Genomic DNA, 22295 nt, shown 5'->3' on the forward strand with positions numbered 1-22295 from the left:
ACTACCTAATTTGGCAATTAGAACTAATGGGCAGGTATAGAGCGCAAATGCGCGACGTTTCAGCTATTTGCCAAAACAAGCCTGTTGTTACACCTGCTATGGTGAGCACAAAAGATCAAAGCGAGTTTGCCTTCAAGCAAGGGAGCTGGACGGTTCGTCACGGGCCATCAGAAGTCAATGACAATCTATGAATAAATATGTCGCCAACGGGCCTTGATAGCCTCCGCCTCAATGAGCAAGCAAAAACGCGACTCGAAAATGTCAGCGACAACACAAACATCGTCCTCTGTTGGTCCAAGAAAACAATTTGGGACAGGAGCTTTCACATCAGAACGCGTGTGTTTCTAGTACCGACGCTTGTAATGGGTGTTGGGTCCAACCAACTCTTCAGGGTGAATCACGGGTTTTGTGTGGAATCCCTTGAAAGTCTGTTGGAATGCCAATTCTCACACCTGAGTCGTGAATCACAACCTATGAAGACGTTTAAAAAAACGTATCGTCGTACACAATCGACACCATCATAATAAAATGGACATTCGAGCAATATGTAAACTATGACATCACCCATTGCCACTTATCAGGAAGACTTTCTTCGTTGATTTTTCCTTTAAAATATGGTTAAGTTACTTTTTATGTTGTTGTTTTACAAACAGAAAATTGTTTTTAAAAAACGCAATAATAAGCAGATTTTATAATGGTATCCTGCTTTATGGGAAATTTCAGCTTGGTGAATATTAAATTGATATCTTTGTCATCCTAAATGCTTTTTTGCTTGTCATAAAAAAACCCAGACCCGTAATTATTCAAATAGTTTTCCAGGACAACTTGACATCGAGGTAGCAAAATATAATTAAAAAAAACTTGGACCGTCGTTTAATTCCAAGTGACAAATAAAATAAATAAACTAATCACGAATTAAAGAAAGACAGCATCGTTCGGGAACCCGAAATCGCGGTCTTGTAAGGGCAATTATTTGCAACACTTTCTCGGACATCCCGTAAACCACACGGGCATCCGCTGACAAAAGTCGTGGTTGCGATGTTTTTGAACCATGAATACAGAGTTTACGTTATCAAGTCGGTTCTCACGAGGCAACCTCCTCGGGCATATTTTTCGCAGTTGATGATACCGGTTTCTCACGTACAGAATTGCTCTGCTTTGCAAAATCGAGTTTTTTAATGCATAAGTGGATAAATTGCTTTGAATTGGATGCACATTTTTACCAAGATCGCGACATGTGGAGATGAGGTAAATAAGATGATAGATGCTCATTGCGCCTTACCACAAACAAGAGTCATACAATGGATAAACACAAATTGTCAAAACATGTCCGATTAATTCCTTGATTGAAATACGACCGCAAGTGGTAATCGCCTTTCGCGCGCCAAGACAGACAAAGCTAAATGATTCGCGTCTATAACAGGTGTTACAGAATGGAGGTTTCGTTTCCGCGTGGCTCGTTGCTTGTGGCCGCCAAAAGCGAGTTGACACAACGGGAAGAAGTGTCGGCACGTGTGGAGAGTGAATGTAAACGGATTGAAGACCTGTATCATTTCGGGAAACCTTGTCTCGACGATGACATTGCGGACAACATGTTGTCACGTGTCGGGCACAGGACAAAGCTGTGGGAAAACTGAATTCATACGCCGTTGATTCGATTAATCGATATGGAAATCACAACGAATCTTACATCAAACGAGTGCGGTTTTCTTCAAACTACGTTTAGTTTATTTTCGCAATGACTACACAAATTTGTTACATGCTCTTGTAAAAGCGTTAAATTGTTTTGTTTAGATCTTGATGAGCGCATTGTCCGCTTGGACACGACTTTTAAAAAATGTACTAATCCAAAAATCTTAAGCCCTCAAGCTAATCAGCGAAGCCATATGACCACAAACCGCACGCAAAGTCAAAACAACAGCTTTAAATAGCAAAACGTGTGGAGAAATTCAGTCTAGAAGTCGTTCTCTGAATACATGCTGGAATACTCGCTACACTTGATACCTGCTGCATTTGGATCGGTAGTTTCGTGGTTGTACGTTTTTAGCGTCAATTAAAACCAAACAAGTGCCTGAGCACGTTCAGGCATGAGTGAGTTTCGTGCCTCCATACACAGGGCGCCAAGATAATTGTTGTTGTGTTTCAATCACGAGTTGCTATTGGAGGAATTAGCGAACCGCGATCGGGCGAAATTGCACTTGCACCTGTCGGTAACAATGTAACCTGCTTGTCGGTAAACAATCGTTTGGGCCAGTGTGCAGATGGAAAGGCATGGTGCTGATGGAAATATTCTTTCGACTGTTGTTTGTTTCTTTACAAAAGGTATCGTCCAAAGCAACTTCCTTCTGTTTACTTATGTCACAAACATACCAACACTTTGATTATTTTGTACGTTAGGGTTTGCTTTAATTGCAGATTCATAAGAATAAAAAAGCACTTAAGAAATTGGGTTAAACCATTTCCCAAATCGCTACATGCGTTTGCACGGACATTTCCATTATCAATGAAACACCGGATCACAAGGAACAGTGCCTTCGACATGAATTGATGCCAAGACGCGGGCGAAATCAAACCATCGACAAGAGCTGCACAGTTGGGATATAAGTGACGGGCAATAATGAAGCGGATGGACTGACCGCGAATGAGATTCCGGAAAACAGTGCCAGGATCCGTGTAATTTGGCATGGAAATTTCCGATCGCTTGCATAGCAACCACAGCAGAAGCTGGTATTGGTTGCATGTGATTGCTCTGGTTCCGATGGTTTGCCTTGCAATTACACAACCATAATAAAACGCTCCTTTTGCATAAATTTGCACGAAAATTGAAAATTGCATACCAGTGGTGAAACAACAAGAAAGTGAAATGTATTATTATGTCCGTTCGTTTTACCCGAATGGTTTCGTTTGTTAAGTGACAGAATCAGTGCAAAATCATATATAGTTAGGAAACGTTTTAACCGCCAAGAAAATAAAAAAAATCAAAGGAATCTATTGCAAATTTATTTGCCTGAAAGATTATAAATTTTGCAAAGCATGGCAATATTATTCCCTTGAAAATTTATTTCATTGCAACTTCGCTGATGATGGATATTGCCGCACCATATGCTGCATCGGCGTTTCGGGAAAAGGATACGTTTACGTCGTCAAACACCGACGCCGTAATTTCTTCACGGAAAAATCGATTTCGAGTGAAAACGCTCCCGCACGCCCACACGTGCGCTACCTTCAACAACTCGTTACGTGTTCCGCTGTCAAAAACTGAGCGTAGGTTTCTCAGAATTCCAGCGGCGATCGCTCGACCGATTTCCGGCGCATTGAAGTGTGGAGCGTCGATGTTGTGTAACGCCGCTTTCAGGTCAGGTGCATGGCGTTCGCCGAATAGAGTAGGTGAGAACGTCATTTTTCTTTTGTTGCCTGCCAACACGGGCGATAACAGATGTTTTACACAAAATATTTATTATGTAATGCTCCATAGCAGTGATTTTTTACCACTGTTGCTAATGTACCGTGATGTTTTTTGAGGTTTGGCGCAAAAACTTTTTTATAGCATTTATTACCAAACACAATTGACAATCAGTTTTTAGGTTGCAACCAAACTTCTTTGAACATTTTGTTGTTTTTAACCTGCAAAGTGTTCTGCGAACACTGCATGAGCTTGTGTTTTGGCAAACTAAATTTGAGGTTTTAAACGTGAATACTTAATATGTGCCATAAACCAATCAATCAAATAGTTTAGTGCAAAAGCGTATTTCTGAAGCCATCAACTACCCAGGAGTGGTAAAAGTTTATATCTTTACTGTACCTGAATCAGCATGCTGTTCAGATGTTTCCTCCAATAACCGTGAGTAAATGTCACCTTCGGTAACGTCAGGAACAAACTTCTGTGTCCAATCCCTGAGTAGTCGGACATATTCGGCAAACACAGCACCTCCGTTCAGCGAGGCGTAGGTAATTAAATCGCGATCACCAAAGTACGGAACACGAACGACTGGTGATTTACCAGAATCATCTAAAACGATGAACATTTTTATCTGCTGGTTGAGCAAAATATTTAGCGTTGGTCTTAAAACTATGTACGTAGATATAAAATTGGTTCAAAACAATTTGAAAAAGCATTTCCACCATCACGTAATTCGTATTTCCACCTTGAGTTCTGTGAATTGCTAAAGTTTCATGCTGAACTGCCATTGAGATTTGAGCCGATGTACTCACATTTACCACTAAAAAACAACAAATTTTTCGTCAAAAACGGTGCAACGTCTATCAAAATATGAACAGTCAAAAACACGACCTGCTTCGTTTTCTTTAGGTTTACAAGCCATTACGGAACACTGCAAGTCGCCCAATGCAACGTAAACGTGTGCTTCCGTTGGTATTCCATGCCATTGGTGTGCAAGTTTTCCTACAATGATCCCGGGTGCTACTACTTCCGGTAATATTTCCAAAGGAAAGTTTGCTTCCCTCATTCTGTGCAGAGTATTAACACATTAGATTATTTGTCGCATTTTCAATAACTTTGAAAATGCGCCAATGTATGCCGATCTGGAAACTATTACCTTCCAGCGCCACCTACCGACAAAAAAATTAACAACGTGTTTTGTGTAATAATGAACAGATAACAAATTTGTCTTTTAAGTTTTGTAGCAGATAACGAGAAAAGGTTTTAAACTCGTGCATGAGGTATAAAAGATAACAAAAATATTTGCTGATGTATTTTAACCATGCAAGGCTTTTCTAAAAGTATGTAATCAAAAGAAAGGGATATAGAAAGAATATTTGGTTGCTAGCATGTTAAACTGTTATGAAGATGCTTATCCAAAAGGACCTTTACTGACAAAAAATGTTCTGATAGCACAACACCACTAAATAACAATAATGCTATGAATGGTGGCAAAATCATGATACTTAAAACAAATCATAATCAATGCTACACTATCAAAGATTGTTCACAGTTCTAATGAATCAATGTTACTATTTTAAAAATAGCCACTACAAGAGCATGTTAAAAAAATCATAATTTTTTAGCAAGAAAACGTTTTATAAATGACTTATGATTTCAACCAAAATTTTTCGTTGTGAAGGCCTAAATAATAAAACTTACACAGAAAGGTCCCACTTTTGAGATAGAACATTAAAATAACCCCAGCTGTTTGCATTTTGGTAACACATTAGTCGTTTAGAATAGCCAGTTAACACTGCCACAACATAATCAGCAATGGTTCCACAAGAATCAAACTTCTCTAAAAATTTGCAGCAGTTTTGCCTCATCCATAACAGGGTAGCACAGCCAAAGCCTAATAAAACAGCTCATTTAAAACTTAAACACCAGTCAAATTTAAGTTTGTGGCTTTACCAGTTGACAAGTTTGTAGAATTTTGTGACACAGGTAGTGATTCTAAAAATTCCACAGTGCATCTTTGATCTCTCCATGTGATTAGGTTAGAAACATTTTCACAACTGTTTTGAATCTGGTGCCTAGTGTTGCTGTCCCACAACACACAGCCATGCATTTGTCCACAAACCACTTTAAAAACTCATCCTAAACCAAGCTTTTTGTGTTGGATAATAACAAATATATGGTTGCTTACCAATGTGTTTTACATGCTTTATTTCTTGTCCAATTTCCTGACTTATTGCACATAAAGACTTGTCTAGTGTTTCAAATATTTTTGATACACTCTGTTCAATGTGGTCTGGATGCAACTTGCTTTCAATGTTTGCATTAGAAAACAAAGATTTGCTGGCTATCTGTAAACAATACAAAAACTTTATCTGAAACTCGTTTAATCGAACCGCTGTAGCGGCTGTAGCATATGCATTATATACATATATATATATATATATATATATATATATATTAGTTTGTTGCAAAAAGGTCTCTTTTTAATGAAGGACAAAAACAAACAATCGGAGAGAAAATAACATAACATACCACAGAATTTTCATTGTTCACGATGGTAACTTTTACTGACGTTGTGCCAATGTCTATTCCCAAACTGTACATTATAAGAGGAAAATTAAATTACGCAGAATCCTACAGCAGCAGACTAAAAAAATCTGACGAAAGTAAACAATTAAACGAATTCGTAATCGTAACCATGAACGAAACGAACGGGGGCGGTCCCCATTGTGTTCGTGAATTTTGGTCTGGACTCTGGTCAATAAATATTTCAATGCATATCCAAGGGTGGGCAACCTACGGCCCGCAACTTTTAAGCTGCCGGCGACACGTATTTTATTTTAAACGGCCGGACAGGCTGTATATGTTAAATCAGATTTTAGTAACAAAGAGTTATTGCATTAAACTTCATAGTTAGGTCTTGTGACGTACAAGGACAAAATCATTGTGTATTTGACTTTGCTTACGCTGCTATGTTATTGCATGACCATCATTGCGGCCCGCCTCCGCAATACCCTATATCACTACTTTTTGGCCCGCGCATGCAAAAAGGTTGCCCACCTTCGGGATATGCGGTATTCAAATTAACCTATTTTTTCTTTGAGTGCCGCAAAAGCAAAATTAATAAAATCGTTCTATTTTTTCTACACTTGTTATGTATCATTAGTTGTAGAAAGACTCGCTTAAACGATTGGCGTCGATGTGAAAATTCAGCAGTTGTCAATTTATTAATTTTTTCATTCAGCACGTATCACCTACAACAAAATGGAAATAATAAGCGTCGCTCAACGCGCTTGCTGTCCGATTTACAGTTGAAATCGATAGACCTACTAACACAAGAGCTACTAACAACTCACAGGTCAGGCCTTCTAATTTCCAAACGTTGGCACAACAGAGCATAGGCTTTTGCTATGACAATAATTATTAAGATAGCAATTTGCAAAGAGGGAGCAAAGATCTGGCAAATTGGAAGGTTAAACATGAAGAAGATGTAAAGGCTATCGCAAAAGACAGAAAAAGTGGTGCAATCTTGCTGCCCAATGCGCCCAAGAGCGCGGGAAACTATAATACAATAATAATAAATCTACTTTGTTTTGACTCCTTTTAGACAGTTTAACAGTGAATGTGTTGCCTGACCACGTAAGGCTACCTGTGAAACCAAATACCGTGTGATAATTTTTTCATTTATAACATAAAGATTCTAATCTAATTATTCTCTGGCGCAACACTGTTTAATTCAACCGCAAATATTTTTTAAAAATTATTTATTTCGTAATGAAACAAGCGTACATGAAGAATCAACTTTACCGGCGACAACGTAAGAACATCTTATAAGAACAAGAAGAACTGGCGGCGGTTGACAATGACAAAAAATATGACGATTCAGAAAAGCCGAAATCGGCTTGCCACGAGAGTGTGCTGTGGAGCAAGAATTCAAGTCGAACCGCGCTCCGACGTCATACACAGTGTACACATCACGTGACTAGAAACTACGCGCGACACAAAATAGCTATTGACCTAAAATTCACTACTGACAACAGGAACATCTACAACGCACGACAAAAACCAATGAAACCAGCACACTATAAACAACACCAATAAAAGGGTGGAAAAAATCTGCGTACTTGGGGTGATGCGTGCATCTGTATGAAGAGGCATTAACAGCACCTTGATGCATCGGATACAACACAAATGTGACACGACATGTTAATTTGGACATCAGCGATTTTCAGGTATTTTGACTGAGAAACAAAAACTTAAAAATGGATAAAAAGCAACTTTCCAATACTTTAACGTAAATAAATTGAACTTTGACGTTTTTTTGTGGTAAATGGCGGCGTAGAACAGAAAAGGCCGGTTACCGCACAGGTTTCTTTTAAATTTGCCAATAAATGTCACAAACATGCTTTGTCGAAATAATACAAAGCAAATATACTTCATAACCCTTGACAACACCTATTCCAATTCGGACAGCGGTAGCTGACAGGTTATTCGTATATTTTCACCAAATCAAACTGTCGTATCTTCATACCAGGCCCCGAAACAATTCAACAAAAAAATAAACAAAATTGTTGACGAACTTTAAAGACCTCTGGACAAAAATGAAGTACAAATCCAATGATAAATTATATCATGTGTCGTGTTTTCATGTTTAGTTACAACATAAAAAAGTAAAAGTTACAGAGACTTTGTGACCTTAAAAAACGAGAAAATGACGAGGACTACGATGCTTACAGTTTGCACGATTTCAACAAAAGTCGTCGTGATGAAATGTTACAAGGCACGCGAATAAAAAAAAGTTTAAAAAGTACAACATAAAGGCGAAATCGGCCAATCCAAGTGCGGGTATTCACATTTTTTACAGCTGTTTGTTTTAAATGCCTTTTTTCGGCCGACCAACAAAGCCATTAGTTTGTGAGTTAAATGTGAAATAAATCAAGCAGCATGTTTAGATTTGTCCTGCATTTCAAAATAGTTAAGTAATTTTCAAGTTTTATGTGGCCCCTATATGCTGTTGTTAACTTTGGGGAGGCGTATATAAGAAACAGCAGCGGAAATCCACCACATAATACGTACAAAAACACGGTGTAAAACTGGCTATAAATAATGGCCGGGTGCAAAACAATGAAGTTCATACATGAGCCAAGTATTGAAATCGTATTTTAAGGCTAAAAGAACAAAATATCTACAAAAAATTTGTTGGAACCATATTAGGTGACGTAGTGACGTAATCAGCACAAAGGTTGTGCAGAAAATACATCTTTACCAACGCACAAAAAATTTAAAAATACAAACCACAGAAAGTCAATAGACAACACAGATGCTGTTGGTCGCTGTAGCGATTTTAGGAAAGCGTAAGCGACGGTCTCAAGTAGAGTTCATTCGCTTTTTCTTTTTAACGCACAGATCATCCAACTTTCTCCACAAATCATCACGCTCTTTCTCTTTCTTTTGTTCCCTTTTAGAGGATAAACAAAGAGACCAAACATAACAGTTAGAAGTTGCTTTCGCATGAACACCGATAAGCAGCGTTTATTTTCGCCGGCAAACACGTGACTTAGAAAACTAACTTGGATAAACATCAGTGCAATGTTGTCACTGAGCAGACAATTTTTAGATTACTTTGCCCAGTGCATATTTCTGCTGAAGAGTGAATTTATCTCAAATGGTGCATACTGATTGAGAGAAAGTTTCAAAGTTTTAAGCGACAAAGTTCAATTACATCCACCTATAAGAGTTGAAGAGAAGGTCAACAATCGAAAAACAATGGGCACTCACTTTTGTCGTTCCGCTTTGTAGGAAGCAGTCAAACTGTCAAACATTTCGCTGTTCATCTCCATGAAGGTCTTGAGTACGTTATACACCAATGCCACAATCGTTCTAATAAAAAAGCAACTTAGAACATATGGTTTCAAGCACAGTGAAATGTTTTGTTGAAAAACAGCTGTTGAATTTTAGACTGTGGGCGGTGTTTTGAAAATAAACAATCTGACTTTGTTTTCATAACGGGTGTGGTTACAGCAGCAACAAACTCAAGCGTTTAGCTGGCGATTAAATTGCTCAGGCTGTTATAAATATAACGTCACGCGCTATTTAAGAGGAATTGTGGCCAGGGTAAATGAGATTGATCCGCTTAACTTCAAAGAACGGGCAATAGATGAGTCAATAGTGGTATAATGCTTAGCAGTCTGTCCAATAACAACGGACTTTCGAGCTTGCAAGTGTTCGACATGGACAAATTAAAGTCTATCCTGATAACGTGAATGCTACCGACTTTTGGCGCCTTGCGGTTTTTCTGGTGTATAACAGATTCATGCCCAATATCAACAACAACAAAGCGCTTCCCTTCACAAAATGTTGTGATATCACAAGCAATAATTCTTGCGCGTGCACAAACAAACAGGGTACATGAGAACGTGACGTAAGGCGCAAATAAATTGCAATGACCCATACCTCATCTTGGAGTCTTAACGACCACAGAGTGTGCGCAAAAGAGAGTTGTTACATCGCACAAACACTGTATTTGTACAAACGCAATCCTTCGGGCAGGAAATAAATCAAGGCCTGGGCGAAGCACTGGAAGACTGACGAGGGCCGTCTGTTTGCCGAGCGTCAAGCCTAGCTGCTTTTTTATTGCCCAAGAGGCCGGTCGAAACGTCGCGTTAAAGGCATATCTCCTGACAGGATACACCAAAAGGCTACGCGAATTGAAACAGTGATCTAGTGTGTGTTTTATGTAAAGGAATTTGACGCATTACCAGTTTGGCGCCTACACATGTTATTGTAAACTGGAATTTATAGACATTATGTGTACATTGATACTCAGAAGTATGTCATAAGTTTTAAGGACTACTGTACATAAAATTGATACCATGCACCCATTTACCGTCAGAACAACTGGCAATTGATTAGTGTGTGACGATAAGTGCAACCAAATATGATTCTTACACTGTTTTTTTGTGTATGAATAAATTTTGCAAAAAAATATACTGTACATTGAATTCTGTAACATATACAATTGCACCTATATTTAACAGTGGTTTTTAAGACAAAATATTTGTTTCAATAAATTTATATGCCTACCATAACAGAAAAGGTGGCTTCATCCCTAACATACTAGAATAGGCACATACTTGAATATCATGATGACAATAACTTACTGATTCCAGTGCTCTTTGGAAATTTGGTAAAGACTTGGAAACATGAGGGGAAGAATTGTTGAGGAATTTTCTTCAATCAGGTTGAGGATGTACTCATTATTCCAGAAGTACAAAGCTCTTTCAGCAACCTTTTAACCCATCAAAACACAGTTAGCAGCTGGACGGGCAAGTGAACATGTGTTTACTTATGTAACATGTCTATGAAATAAACACAACCAGGATTGCAGAAATCAGTATTGCAAAGATGTATAAAGATCAAAGTTACCACTTCAAGATTTTAAGATAATTCGTATAATTGTGGTATTTAATACTGCATAAAATGGATACACACATGCTCATTACAAAAAGTGAACGAACACTTTCTGCAATGTAAACAAGTGAAAGAAGTACATAAAAATAGAATAATTGCAGCATTTAAGTTTTATTAGTCAACACATTTTAGTAAAAATGATGGAGAAACATTACGTTAATATATATACATATAATGTCCATTTCATATGTTAAAAAAATAAAAAACAAAAGAAACATGAATGATGAATTGGTACCTGAAAGTGAGGGCTTGCAACACACTTTGACAGTTGATGAAAAATATCAGGTTGAACATTCCCAAACTGTGTAGGATCTATTACATCAAGTATTTCCTCCAGTTCACCCAAAAACATTACTTCCTTGGAACTGCATGTTTGCGGCCAGTACTTCAAAATTCCTTGTATTACCTAGAAGCATGAGGTGATGCTAAGTGAAAATTTTAGAAAAAAAACATTTATTTGTTGGCAAACTACAAATAGTGAACTATATGCAAGAAAAACACAGCAGTAGATTTTATGTTTCCATAGAGTCTGGTTTGTGGGAAGCACTAAACAAACAGTGCCAAACCACAAAATAGGTTGAAATTACGTTGGACTGTTAAAGTGCTTCAGATGGCACAGGGAGATAAGGCAACCACATATCGCCTTGGTTGGACATCTCAGTTTCTGAAACTTGCAAAGTTTATTGTATTTTAGTACAAGTCACTTGCACAGTGAAAGGTTTTAGCAATGAAAACCTGATTGTAGTAGTATGCTCCTCACAAAGACATTTCATTCATTCATTGGCAATCCAACAATAGAAGCCCTGTCTTTATACACTTTTAGTGTACACAGTGTTTGGATCAAGACAAAAGGGGGGCATGTAATGGCAACAGTATATGTGATAACTACATGATCTAGCCCTTGACACATTTACTTATCCTGTTTGCCAAATAGAAATTGTACATCTAACATACATATAGATCATGATTAATGTGTGCTTCAACTTTGAGCCAAACAATAGTAAAAGTTTTCTTTATTCTTGTCTCAAAATAATTGTGTGTAACATTAATCTTGCAATAACATTAAAAGATAATCAGTAAGTGTATGGTGAGCTTAATGTTATCAGTATGTAGCAATCTGTGCTTGCTACTTCTAAGGAAACCTGGATTGTGGTTTGTAACTGTCATCAGATAAGTACAACATACAATAGTAATATGAAATGAAAATTGGTCGAGCTTTTGTAACATTATCTGATAACTGTCAAGGCATTCTAGATTTCCTCATACCAAGCACAAAGGACTTACTGGCTGGGTGAGTGATGAATCCTTCTCTATGAACTGCACAACACAGTAAGCCAGCTAAAAACAGTTAATTGATTAGGTCTATGTATAATTCAGTGGTTTAAATATTCTTCTATGTGGTTAGTTTGGTCTGATCTTACCTGAGCATGAAACATGGAGAGTGCCCGGGTTTTATGCAGTGGCAAGAGAACTTTCGTTAGAAATTGACGGTGCTCAGTTTTTAAAGGAAGCGCAAATCCATTGATTATGCTAAAAATTCATTTAAAGGTGATAAATATTGAAAATGCGCTTTTCAAACGCTTTTACAACACTTACCTTCCTAAAATTTCAAGGAGTTCAGGAACACCAGCAAATTGTTCACTCTCATAAATAAATCTGGAAAACACATTTAACTTTTACGCAATCTATACTTTTGATACTAACCAGCATTGTGATGTAAAAAAGAACATGCATTTTGTAAGATTACATGAAAAAACTTACGTAAGAAAAATGTTGTTGATGTTTCGTCTGATAAATGCTCTCAGTCCTAAGAACTTTCCATAAATTCTATGCAGTACAGTTTTTAAAAAATCCCTTTCTCTTGGATCTTCACTAGCAAACAACTCAAGTAGCTATAAACAAGCAAAACTTTTGTCATTGGAATAATTTAAACATACTAGTGGTAACATATAAAAATCTGGTTCACAGTTGACTCTGTTGTTGCAAACAGAGTTATAAACTTAGCATAAGATACACTTACTTTCAAAACAAATTTTTGATCAATGAATTTCTTTGCAATTGACGGTTGAAATTCGGTCGATTCCATGATTCTCAGAAAAAACTCGTAGACAAGCTGATTAAAAATGGCAACTTTTTAACCCAAAATTTATAAAATGAGAGTTTTAAAGATTACTACACACCTGCAAATGTGGCCATGATGCTTCTAATGTTGGATCATCTTCTTCAGGGTCGTACTCTGCTCGCTCAGGAGGTGGTAAAGTCCGCAAAATATTTTTTGAGATCTATAAAAAACCTCAGTTGTTTAATGGTAAAAATTCTTATGCTTTTGTCAACAATTTAGAGTCAAAAGCACTTGCAGTATTCCTTGCCAAATATTTGAGCTATCCTACTTTTTTATGATAAAACATATGAAAATGTTACCATTTCAATGATTTGTGGATATACAGATTCTGTCAAGACACCATGAGCGGTTGAGACGTAGTCAATAAGTTCATTGAGACAGGCTCTTTTAATCTCTTTTCCCTTAAAAAAAGAATAATTGAACTTTCAAAAGGATTTTGACCAAAATTCCTGAATATGTGATTTCAAACAAAATGATTTTGTGCGTCTTTTGTAATGCACTAAAATGGATTTGCTTGTTTTGATTTGTTATGAAATATTGCACTGAACAGGTGAATTTGATAGTTTTGAAGGACTTAGAATTATATATATGTGCCATGTGGTGCTTTAACAACTTTGGAAAAGACAAATTGATCAAACAAACTGCGTAAAACCAACCTGGAGATCTGTTATGACGTCCATGAAGTTAAAAATAACACATCCCTGCTGAAGTTTTTTACAGAAAAGTTCAGTCTGTTCAGTAGGTGAGGCATCTGGAACGGGTATTAAAATATACATGTCATTTTGAAATTATTTATCATGAAAAATAAAACAAATCGAACAGTAAACCCCAAAAGTTTGAACAAACAATATGGAATATATTAAGTCAGTGTTCCCCAACTATTTTTGATTGGACCACACACTCTACAGAATAAACCAAAACCAAAAAAACTTTTGCAGAAAATATTTATTTTGTGCGATCGGAAAAACTGCATTTGGTAACAACTAAGATGAGGTTCAAGCACTGTCCTGTGCACCCACATCTTGTAATTTGCTGAAAAGGGCACCTTGCAGATTTACAAATAGCCAATAGTAAAATACTACAAAACATTTGATTTCATATATACAGTACTTGATTTATCATTACCAAAATGAAATATATAGCTGATAATACAGGGTTACCATACTGCCCTTATTTCCAAGTTTTGTCCTTAATTTAAACGTTAATGTCCTAGCAATGTATTGTTTTCTCTATTTTTAAGAAACGTCCTTGTTTTTGACTTGAGTCCTTAGTTTATCCTACCCTATTTTTAACAATTACAAGAAACAGACATGGTCAAATGACGATTAAATCCCTGCTAAAAGTAAAAGTTAACTTACACCTGTGCTACAAACAAGGAGTGGAACAGATTTTCCGGCCAAAAATATGGCTGTGATATGTCATTGCTCGTGTAATGAAAAGATTTGTTCAAAAATGTTTGTTTTGTTTCATGTGAAAAATTATTTTTTGGTTGTCCTAAGTTTGCTGTCCATGTTGATGGCAACCCTGAATATATAACTTGCGGACAAAAAGTTTTGCAATGATAATAATGAGCCAATGGTTAAAATGTCTGCAATAAAACATATTCGCTCTATACAAGCTAACTGACAGTTCATTTTTGCTCAGGCAATTTTCATTATGTAGTGTTGCTATTCTTTAACATACATTTGTAAAAATTCTTTCAGTTCTACATGTGACAGCACCATTATATAAATCGGGTTGCACCCAGTCATAGTCAAAAAATATGTGCACAGATGTGCTATGAACTAAAAGATATAACTTTTAAAACTTTGTGACAGTTAGTGTCCAGTAGGGTTGGGTATTTGGCATGTCAAATGAAATTTTGTCAATGAACTGGTTAAATATCCGTCAACAATAAACCTTATGAAAATGCACTTTCAGTTAAAAGTTGGAAGCTAAATCTTATTATGAACCATAAGTATAATGAATATAAAGGCGAACACATATACATTTATTTGAGAAATGAGAAATGTTCAGCTGATATTATTTCACATGCTTTTCCAACTGCGAAACAAGCTATTATTTTTTTTATCCCTCATGTCTACTTGGCCTGTAACACATAATTTTAATCCAAAACAATCCTTTCAGAGTAATTATAAGCCAAATACCAAAAAAAAGTATTGTCAGCCTAGATTTTATACCGCCCAAAAAGAAGCGGTGCTAGAAGTTTTCTAAATTTCTTAACTGTGCTGCAAACCTTGAAAAGTTTAATATACATCAGAACTTAACCGCAAACTAAGGGCTTGTCCCAGTTGTTTTGCTCATTCATTTTATATGAACAAAATACATCTACATGGACTTGCCACACACCTAATTGAAACAAATTTATGCCCTATAGTTTTTTACTTGAACTCTACTCATTTTACCCTTTCCAACAACCACAACACAAGTCCAAGAATTTTTTTGTTTTTAAAAATAGTATTTGGCTGGTCAAATATGATGCTGATCAGTTGACGAATCAATTGCCTGACTTGCCAACCCTAGTTTTAAGCACACATAATTTTTTGGCGAATAAGGATGCAACCAGCTGTACAACTGAGAGATTGAAATTCAAATACAAACTGTAACCACAGAAATGCACAAACTAATGAAGTATGAAACTCCTGGATCATGTACCTAACTATTTTTATAGTTTTTATTATTTTTTTGTCATTGGGTAAATATGTGGGTCAGACAAGTTCAAACTTTGTGAGGATCAACTTCGGACAAGTAATGGATAAATTTAAAAAAGTTGAAGCACCCTTTGCTGACCACACATATGAAACAAACCAGCGTTGAAACAAGCCATTGACAAAGACACCATACCAGGAGTATACTGACCATTTCACCAAGACAAACGCCATGTCGAGCATGTAGATCAGGGGTGGGCAAACTTTTCAGTGCAAGGGCCGCATTCAAAAGTTCTTAATCTTATGGGGCCGCATAGTATTTGTTTTTGTTTTAAAATAACTGGTGTAAAGAATTTGGTTTATATCATTAAAATACCATTTAAAGCCACCTAAAATGCTCAGATTAATAATTTCTAACTTGGTGCATAAGTTTAGCTAAACGAAGCTCACTGTTTATGACATCTTAATCTGTATTGTGACGATTGTGGTGCCTGTTTTTGTTTGCACACAATAAGGGGATCAAAAGCCTGAAGCAAAATATTCACATAGCATATTTTCAGTTATGTGCAAATACGTTTGTTGTCACATGACGGGACAAACATTGGTTGAAACGCTACAATTGTAATTGTTTCAAAATAAACAAGCATTTAAACAAGCACATTTTTTTGTTAATAAATTCCTTGCGCCAACATTAAACAAGGCGAGCCGCTTTTAGTATCCATCTTTAGGTGTTGTGCGGTTCTGTGTTAACGATTCTGAAGCCGTTTTTTGTCCGTTTGCAAAGTAATGCAACGACCCAAACTTAATCCAAAGTGACCAAAGTTTTGGCGTCAACAATGCAAAGTGGGCTGTATTTAAAAATGTTAATCGCTTTTACTTTTATCAAACGAAGAAATTGTGTCAGCTGACGACTTGCATAATAACATGACAGAAACAACAGGCTAAAGCAGATAAAAAGTATCTGTGTTTAGTTCCTAAGTATGGTACGGGTACAGATACTGCACATGGTATAGGTATCGGCAAGTCGCACCCTTCGGTATTTTTTATTATTTTTTAAAACTCTACGCCTGTGCTTATAATACTATTCAGCGTTGCTCGGTAACTTTCTCTTTAAAATTTGCTAACATTTGGCGGGCCGCATACTGCCCACGGGCCGTAGTTTGCCCACCCCTGATGTAGATGCACAAGATTCGCGAATATTATAATGGTGCAGCCCAGATTGCAAAGTCAAGGTAAATTGCACTTTGACAATGGTGTGTAGCCAAGTGAAGTTTGATGTGCCTCAAGAAAAAGCAAAAAATAACAACGAAACAATACATCCCACCCAGGAAAGGGAGCCAATAAAAATTATCAGTATTATCCCAATTAATCAATCTCACTTTAACCCACCTTTCAGTTGAGGTAATGCCTTGAGTTCAATTTTTTTTTCTTTGTTAAAGTTTGATGAGCTCTGTGATCGTCTTTGGGAAGATTGCTTGTGTAGAGATTTACGATTGAATGGTGTTTCATGATCCATGGCTGGCGCCGAAACGCTTTTAACCTCTTTCATGTATACTCAACTCATTTACACTTTAACAAAAATATTTCGGCCTATTGAATATGAAACTTGTTCTTGGAAAAAATAACAGTAGTTGGGTTTTGTGATGAATACACTGTTACCAAAAATAAACTATTTTCCACACCATTTTCATTCGCAAAATTGTGGAAAAAGTAAAACCTTCAAAAACAACAAACTACCTTCCAATATTACAGCATGCTGATTTATTGCACAAAATGTACTGCATGCCTTAAAACTGAAATGCTATGCAAATATTTGCATGTTCCACATTATACACAATGCACAGTTTTTTGTTATTCGTTGTTCTGACAAAAATACGTTCAATAAAGCACCATTACCAAGTGAAATGAGTGACCAACAGAAACACGCTTTTACTGTTAAAACCTACCGCTGCTTAACTTAAATATTTGACTTGTCCCACTGCAAAATGTCAAAACAGTAACTAAGTGCCCTGTTTACAGTTTCGGCACAAGTCAATTGCAAAGTCAGTGTATATCGCGCCACCATGTGGTTTGTTTGTTTTCGAGGGAAATAATAACCGGCTCGCCAAATTAAATAAGTCTATTTGGTCGTGCTTTTTAACGCACACCCCTCCAAATTTAAAACACGTAAAGTCGAACTTTTTTGTCACAAAAACCACTTAAACCCACAGTATGGAAGTTGTTACGTATTTATTTTGAACTATTGGTTTTCAGTCTGCAAAGTGCACCACATGTTTTAAAAGTTGGACAACTACTACCTTTACATTTGCACTTGACATTACATCCGGACAATACTACCATTCTAAACATTTTCTTCTTCTGAAGTGGACCGATTTGAAACGACTCCTAGTCACTTTTGCAAGTGCAAATAAGTTTTATGTTACTTTCTTCCCCAACGTCTATGTTACATACTTTACTTTGAGACCATGTTTGCAAGGTATGTTCTTTGCATGTGTTACAAATACGAACAACAACAATCACCACAGAAATACAAAAAGCAAAAAATGACAGCTTCAGCAATGTCAGTCATGGTACTCTGTACCTTCAAATGAATCCTAGTCAAGAAAAATATGTAAAAACAAACATGTCCTAAGTTGGTTTTGTTCAGATATTTCATCATAAGACAACAAGTGAACCAGCTGCATAGCTAACCGAACTGTCACTGTCATCTTGACATTTGCTGGATTGCTTGTAATCCAAAAATTTGAACTGCAGTTGTATTCCATTGCTACTTAATAAAGTTTTGACAGCCTGAAAATATAGCATAGAGTTCATAAACATGCCTTTTTAATTCTTGTTTTAAAGAATTTAACCTAATAGTAGCAATGTGTATCAGTAGTTCCTAGAGATAAACATGTGCCACACAAAAATGACTCATAACCACTGTTCTGATCCTTTTTTAAATCATGTTTTATTTTTGATCATTGAGACTTTGGAAAATAAAAACTAACATAACAATATATTAATAAGCGGCTCTATATGCTTTTACAAATATATTAATAGTACTAAAGTTTAAAGTTGGCTCAATACAGTAACAACTGTAAGCTAACTTTGCAAGAAAAATCATTTTGTCTCAGGAGTTACTGCACAAAACAACTTACATTAAGCATTACTGCAATTGGATGTCTACCACATATGGTGTTTTTGTATTTCTGTAGATAAGAGTAAAATCCTTCAGGGTCCAAGGCTTCAATTAGTTTCATTCCCTAAAATAGAAAATTTTTAAATTACAGTATTTTACAATCATATTAAAAACCTAAATTCCATACCTGTTTATCTAAAGCTTCAATTGACTTGTGTATTTCTCCATGTTCAGGTTCATAATGAATATATCTAAACCGGCGTCCTGAAAAACAAGTGTTATGAGTGCTTTACATCCCAAAGTACAACAGCATCCCAAATTACCCCAATGGCAGAAATCAGATGATATTACAAACACATTGCAGGGATCCTTCAGGTACTTGCTGAACAATCTTCCATATTCTTGTTCTGTTTCTTGTTTTAAACTTCCAACCAGAACTGGAATAATAGTGAAACTTCCCTGCTTTCTGTGTGTATGAGGTACAACATACAAAGTGTTGACAAGGTGTCAGTTCAAATCATTTGTAAATCTATTTACCTTTCCATAACTTTGGCTATAAAAGGTAATTGCATTTCAATACTGTGTTCATCTTCATCAGTTTGCATACTCATGGTTTGAAACTTTCCGGTTGAATAAAGCTCCTCACAAACTGACAAAAATTGCAATTAACACAAACCCATGTATCTTAGTATAAATACTTTGAAAACCTACTGCTTTGATCAATTGCAAGATCATACAGTGGTGTTTTATAGGTTTTCGCTGAAGATAGTGCACAATCTTGAAGGTAAACATGATGTGAAGGCCCAAGAATGAACACTCTTTGCCTGAATAAAAATAAAATTAAAATTGGCAAAAAAAAACTGACAATAATTACACTTTTGGTCATGTGATAAATTTCAAACTTACACTTGAGCGGAGTTGATCTGTTTATATGCATGTGCAGCGCATGATCCACAATAGGTGTAACCTGCATGAGGTGATATGATGACTTTGGCAGGGCCATGATTTGATGTGCTGGCATCCTCAAGCCATTGACCAAGCTGTTTATTCAGTTGACTTCCTAGAAATACACTTTAAGTCATGTATTCTGATGCCTTCACTAGCACCTGTTTGCTTTAGTGTTAGGTAGACCAACTACTTCCGAGTTCAGAGTCAGACCAAGATGTCCATGCATTTTCTAGGGTCATACTAAAAGCAGAAAAACAGAAGAGGGAAAAGCAGGAAATCAGCACTGAAAGCAGAAAAGAAAGGAAAAGAAGAAAAAAGGGAAATTGGTGTTTTCTAAAACAGGGAAAAAATAATTCCAGAAAAACAGGAAATGAGTAAAATTTCTTGTTTCATTACGAAAAGCAGAAAAACGGGAAATGTTTCTTTATTTGTTTTTATACCTTTCTAATGGGCTACTCTAAAATACGCAATCTACGGCTATAAGTTTCAAGTTTAGGGTCAATGTGAGGGATTGTAATACAAATAACTTTATAATTTAATTTAGATACCTTTTGGACCTAATTTTCTCAGTGTTAACATGTGGTACCATACAGTGCCTAGTACCACTTTCAACACATATGAGAATATTAAGTCCAAACTGGGAATCTAAAACTAAATTATAGTGTTATTTTGATTATAAACCTTTACCCAGACCCTAAAAGCCCCAACCATCAACATTTTATAGATTGCGTATTTTGGAGGAGCCCCTTTCTAACTCGTAAAAATCCTTTGATTGTGATCTATTAGTGTTCTACATTGATTGTGTGTTGTGTCCAATACTGAAAAACAAGAAATGTTTTTTATTTGTTTATTTCCCGTCTTTTCTGTATTTTGACACAATCAATGTAGAACGCTATTAGAACACTTTTGAATGGTTTTTAAGAGCTAGAACGGCAAAAAAACAAATAAAGAAACATTTCCTGTTTTTCTGCTTTTCGTATTTTAAAATCTTATGAAACAAGAAATTTTACTCTTTATCTGGAATTATTTTTTCCCTCTTTTAGAAAACACAAATTTCCCTTGTTTCTGCTTTTCCTTTCTTTTCTGCTTTTAGTGTTGATTTACTGCTTTTAGTGTTTTTTTTTTTCCCCATTTTCTAACTAAAATTAGGTCAGTATGGAAGAGTTGTGATTGTTTACAATAGCCCACAGGTGTTAAAAACTTGGTGACAGGGTCACAATGAATCAGTTAAAAATATTTGCCATATTTCACTGTTTAACAGCTTTTACCTGAACCCAAATACCAACTTCCAGCATGAGATGCTTTTCTCTTAGTCATTGCAGGATTTGCAGCTTTCCAAACAACACAGAAAAAGTTCTATGATACGATAAATTCTGGAAAAATCTTGGTCCTGAAACTGAAATAGTTTCAATACTTGCAAAACGTAGCATTTAACTGATCAAAACAAAGGCAAAATGCTAAAAAAACGTGCATCCATTCAGTCCATTACTCTATTTCCATTGTCCTATTTCAGTCGATTCGGTCTGGTGAGTATGATTCCCGTCTGTCTTTGTTGCATTTTCCGGGAATTACAAAACAAAATTCCGGGACACTCGAAAAATTACCAGCAGCGCAAACATATAATTAAAATTTAGGGTTGAATGTTTCCTCAGGTTGTTTTATTTGGTAAAGCAAGGTTTAATTGCTCACGGAGAAAAAATGCTTTCACAAAAAACAAAGAAGTATCAACAGAACAGATAATAAAATGAGTAAGCTCATAGGTCAAACAATGGCGGTAATTGACATTCGTTGACATATGTTTAATTGGTGGTCCTTTAGTTTAGAGCAGTAGTCGGCAACCGCCAGTCCGCGAAAAGTTCGTTACCGGGCCGTATAGTTTTCAGGTTAAATGCTTGAAACTTTTTCCCCGCGCACAACGGGGAAAATAAACTAATTTAAGCGTTTTTATTGCTAAATATTTGTAGTTTTTTTTAAAGACCAGTCCGCAATAAAATTTTAGTGTCAAAAACGGTCCGTAAAGTGCGAAAAAGGTTGTCGACCCCTGCTTTAGAATAGCGACGCGTGGTCGAACTGCAGGTCCGCGAAAGTCCAACGTTTTAATGACAACCATGATTTTTTTTTCATTTTTCAATGTGTGAGGATCAAACGGCACGAAATACTGTAAAATCCCCGACGCATGGCAAAGCATGAAAATAAATATTTGTGGTTACAACCAGTATAGTGTGATTCAAATTTGTTGTCAGCCGGTTCTATCACGAAATTCATATTTTTCAGCAAGTTCTGTTACAAAAAGTCTATTGACAGAAACCAGTAATGCTAACCGGTTCGCTGATCTTATAAAGTTTCGCCAGACAGTTGTATAGAACCGGTGCGAACCGGCTGAATCCCACCACTGCTTACAACCCGGTGACAACAGTTATTTTTGGCAATCGGGATTTTTTCGACAAGTTATCCATGATCAGGGACAAAACCACACTGAATGAAAGTGTTTTAGTATACAACTTCAAAAAATTGTGAGGTGGCATTTCTCCTCATGCCCTCCCTGGCTGCGCCAATGTGCTAAAGTGGAGATAATAAAAAACGTTT

At 36.4% G+C, this 22295-nt stretch overlaps 3 protein-coding genes across 4 annotated transcripts; all 3 read right to left on the minus strand.

Moving 5' to 3' along the window:
* Positions 1–2416: 2416 nt before the first annotated feature.
* Positions 2417–6087, minus strand: LOC145215448 (sedoheptulokinase-like). Its single transcript, XM_080084149.1, has 8 exons — positions 5933–6087; positions 5589–5748; positions 5354–5524; positions 5102–5294; positions 4292–4467; positions 4146–4220; positions 3803–4009; positions 2417–3414 (listed from the first exon to the last, which is right to left on the minus strand). Exons 1-8 carry the CDS (start codon positions 6002–6004, stop codon positions 3059–3061), a joined length of 1410 nt encoding a protein of 469 aa, XP_079940275.1. The 5' UTR covers positions 6005–6087; the 3' UTR covers positions 2417–3058.
* A 1060-nt stretch (positions 6088–7147) lies between these two features.
* On the minus strand, positions 7148–17277 carry LOC145215449 (serine/threonine-protein phosphatase 2A 56 kDa regulatory subunit epsilon isoform-like). Its single transcript, XM_080084150.1, has 13 exons — positions 17030–17277; positions 13649–13743; positions 13292–13393; positions 13051–13152; positions 12891–12983; positions 12632–12762; positions 12467–12526; positions 12292–12400; positions 12155–12208; positions 11106–11276; positions 10561–10688; positions 9179–9280; positions 7148–8858 (listed from the first exon to the last, which is right to left on the minus strand). Exons 1-13 carry the CDS (start codon positions 17187–17189, stop codon positions 8768–8770), a joined length of 1398 nt encoding a protein of 465 aa, XP_079940276.1. The 5' UTR covers positions 17190–17277; the 3' UTR covers positions 7148–8767.
* Positions 17278–18103: 826 nt separating this feature from the next.
* LOC145215450 (protein MEMO1-like) lies at positions 18104–21634 on the minus strand. Of its 2 annotated transcripts, XM_080084152.1 has the most exons (9): positions 21199–21634; positions 20978–21099; positions 19668–19821; positions 19473–19585; positions 19299–19410; positions 19085–19227; positions 18949–19025; positions 18781–18885; positions 18104–18430 (listed from the first exon to the last, which is right to left on the minus strand). In XM_080084152.1, exons 2-9 carry the CDS (start codon positions 21024–21026, stop codon positions 18296–18298), a joined length of 888 nt encoding a protein of 295 aa, XP_079940278.1. In that variant the 5' UTR covers positions 21027–21099; positions 21199–21634; the 3' UTR covers positions 18104–18295. The 2 variants fall into 2 exon arrangements, with proteins under 2 accessions (XP_079940278.1, XP_079940277.1); XM_080084151.1 differs by lacking the exon at positions 21199–21634 and having other exon boundaries at positions 20978–21174.
* Positions 21635–22295: the final 661 nt, after the last annotated feature.

This window comes from Phallusia mammillata, chromosome 2 (assembly GCF_965637545.1).
Source record: "Phallusia mammillata chromosome 2, kaPhaMamm4.hap1.1, whole genome shotgun sequence".
In the NCBI taxonomy this organism is placed as follows: Eukaryota; Metazoa; Chordata; class Ascidiacea; order Phlebobranchia; family Ascidiidae; genus Phallusia; species Phallusia mammillata.

Excerpts from the sequence above, each read along its gene's own strand:
- LOC145215448 (XM_080084149.1), bottom strand. The coding sequence starts at position 6,004 with ATGTACAGTTTGGGAATAGACATTGGCACAACGTCAGTAAAAGTTACC. Across the intron at positions 4,010-4,145 it reads AGCAATTCACAGAACTCAAG|ATGATTCTGGTAAATCACCA; the intron begins GTGGAAATACGA and ends TCATCGTTTTAG. Across the intron at positions 3,415-3,802 it reads TGAACAGCATGCTGATTCAG|GCAACAAAAGAAAAATGACG; the intron begins GTACAGTAAAGA and ends CCGTGTTGGCAG.
- LOC145215449 (XM_080084150.1), bottom strand. The coding sequence starts at position 17,189 with ATGAAAGAGGTTAAAAGCGTTTCGGCGCCAGCCATGGATCATGAAACA. Across the intron at positions 9,281-10,560 it reads TCCAAAGAGCACTGGAATCA|AACGATTGTGGCATTGGTGT; the intron begins GTAAGTTATTGT and ends CTTTTTTATTAG. Across the intron at positions 8,859-9,178 it reads TACAAAGCGGAACGACAAAA|GGAACAAAAGAAAGAGAAAG; the intron begins GTGAGTGCCCAT and ends ATCCTCTAAAAG.
- LOC145215450 (XM_080084152.1), bottom strand. The coding sequence starts at position 21,026 with ATGACTAAGAGAAAAGCATCTCATGCTGGAAGTTGGTATTTGGGTTCA. Across the intron at positions 19,822-20,977 it reads AAGTTGGTATTTGGGTTCAG|GAAGTCAACTGAATAAACAG; the intron begins GTAAAAGCTGTT and ends GTGTATTTCTAG. Across the intron at positions 19,026-19,084 it reads ATCTGATTTCTGCCATTGGG|GACGCCGGTTTAGATATATT; the intron begins GTAATTTGGGAT and ends CTTGTTTTTCAG.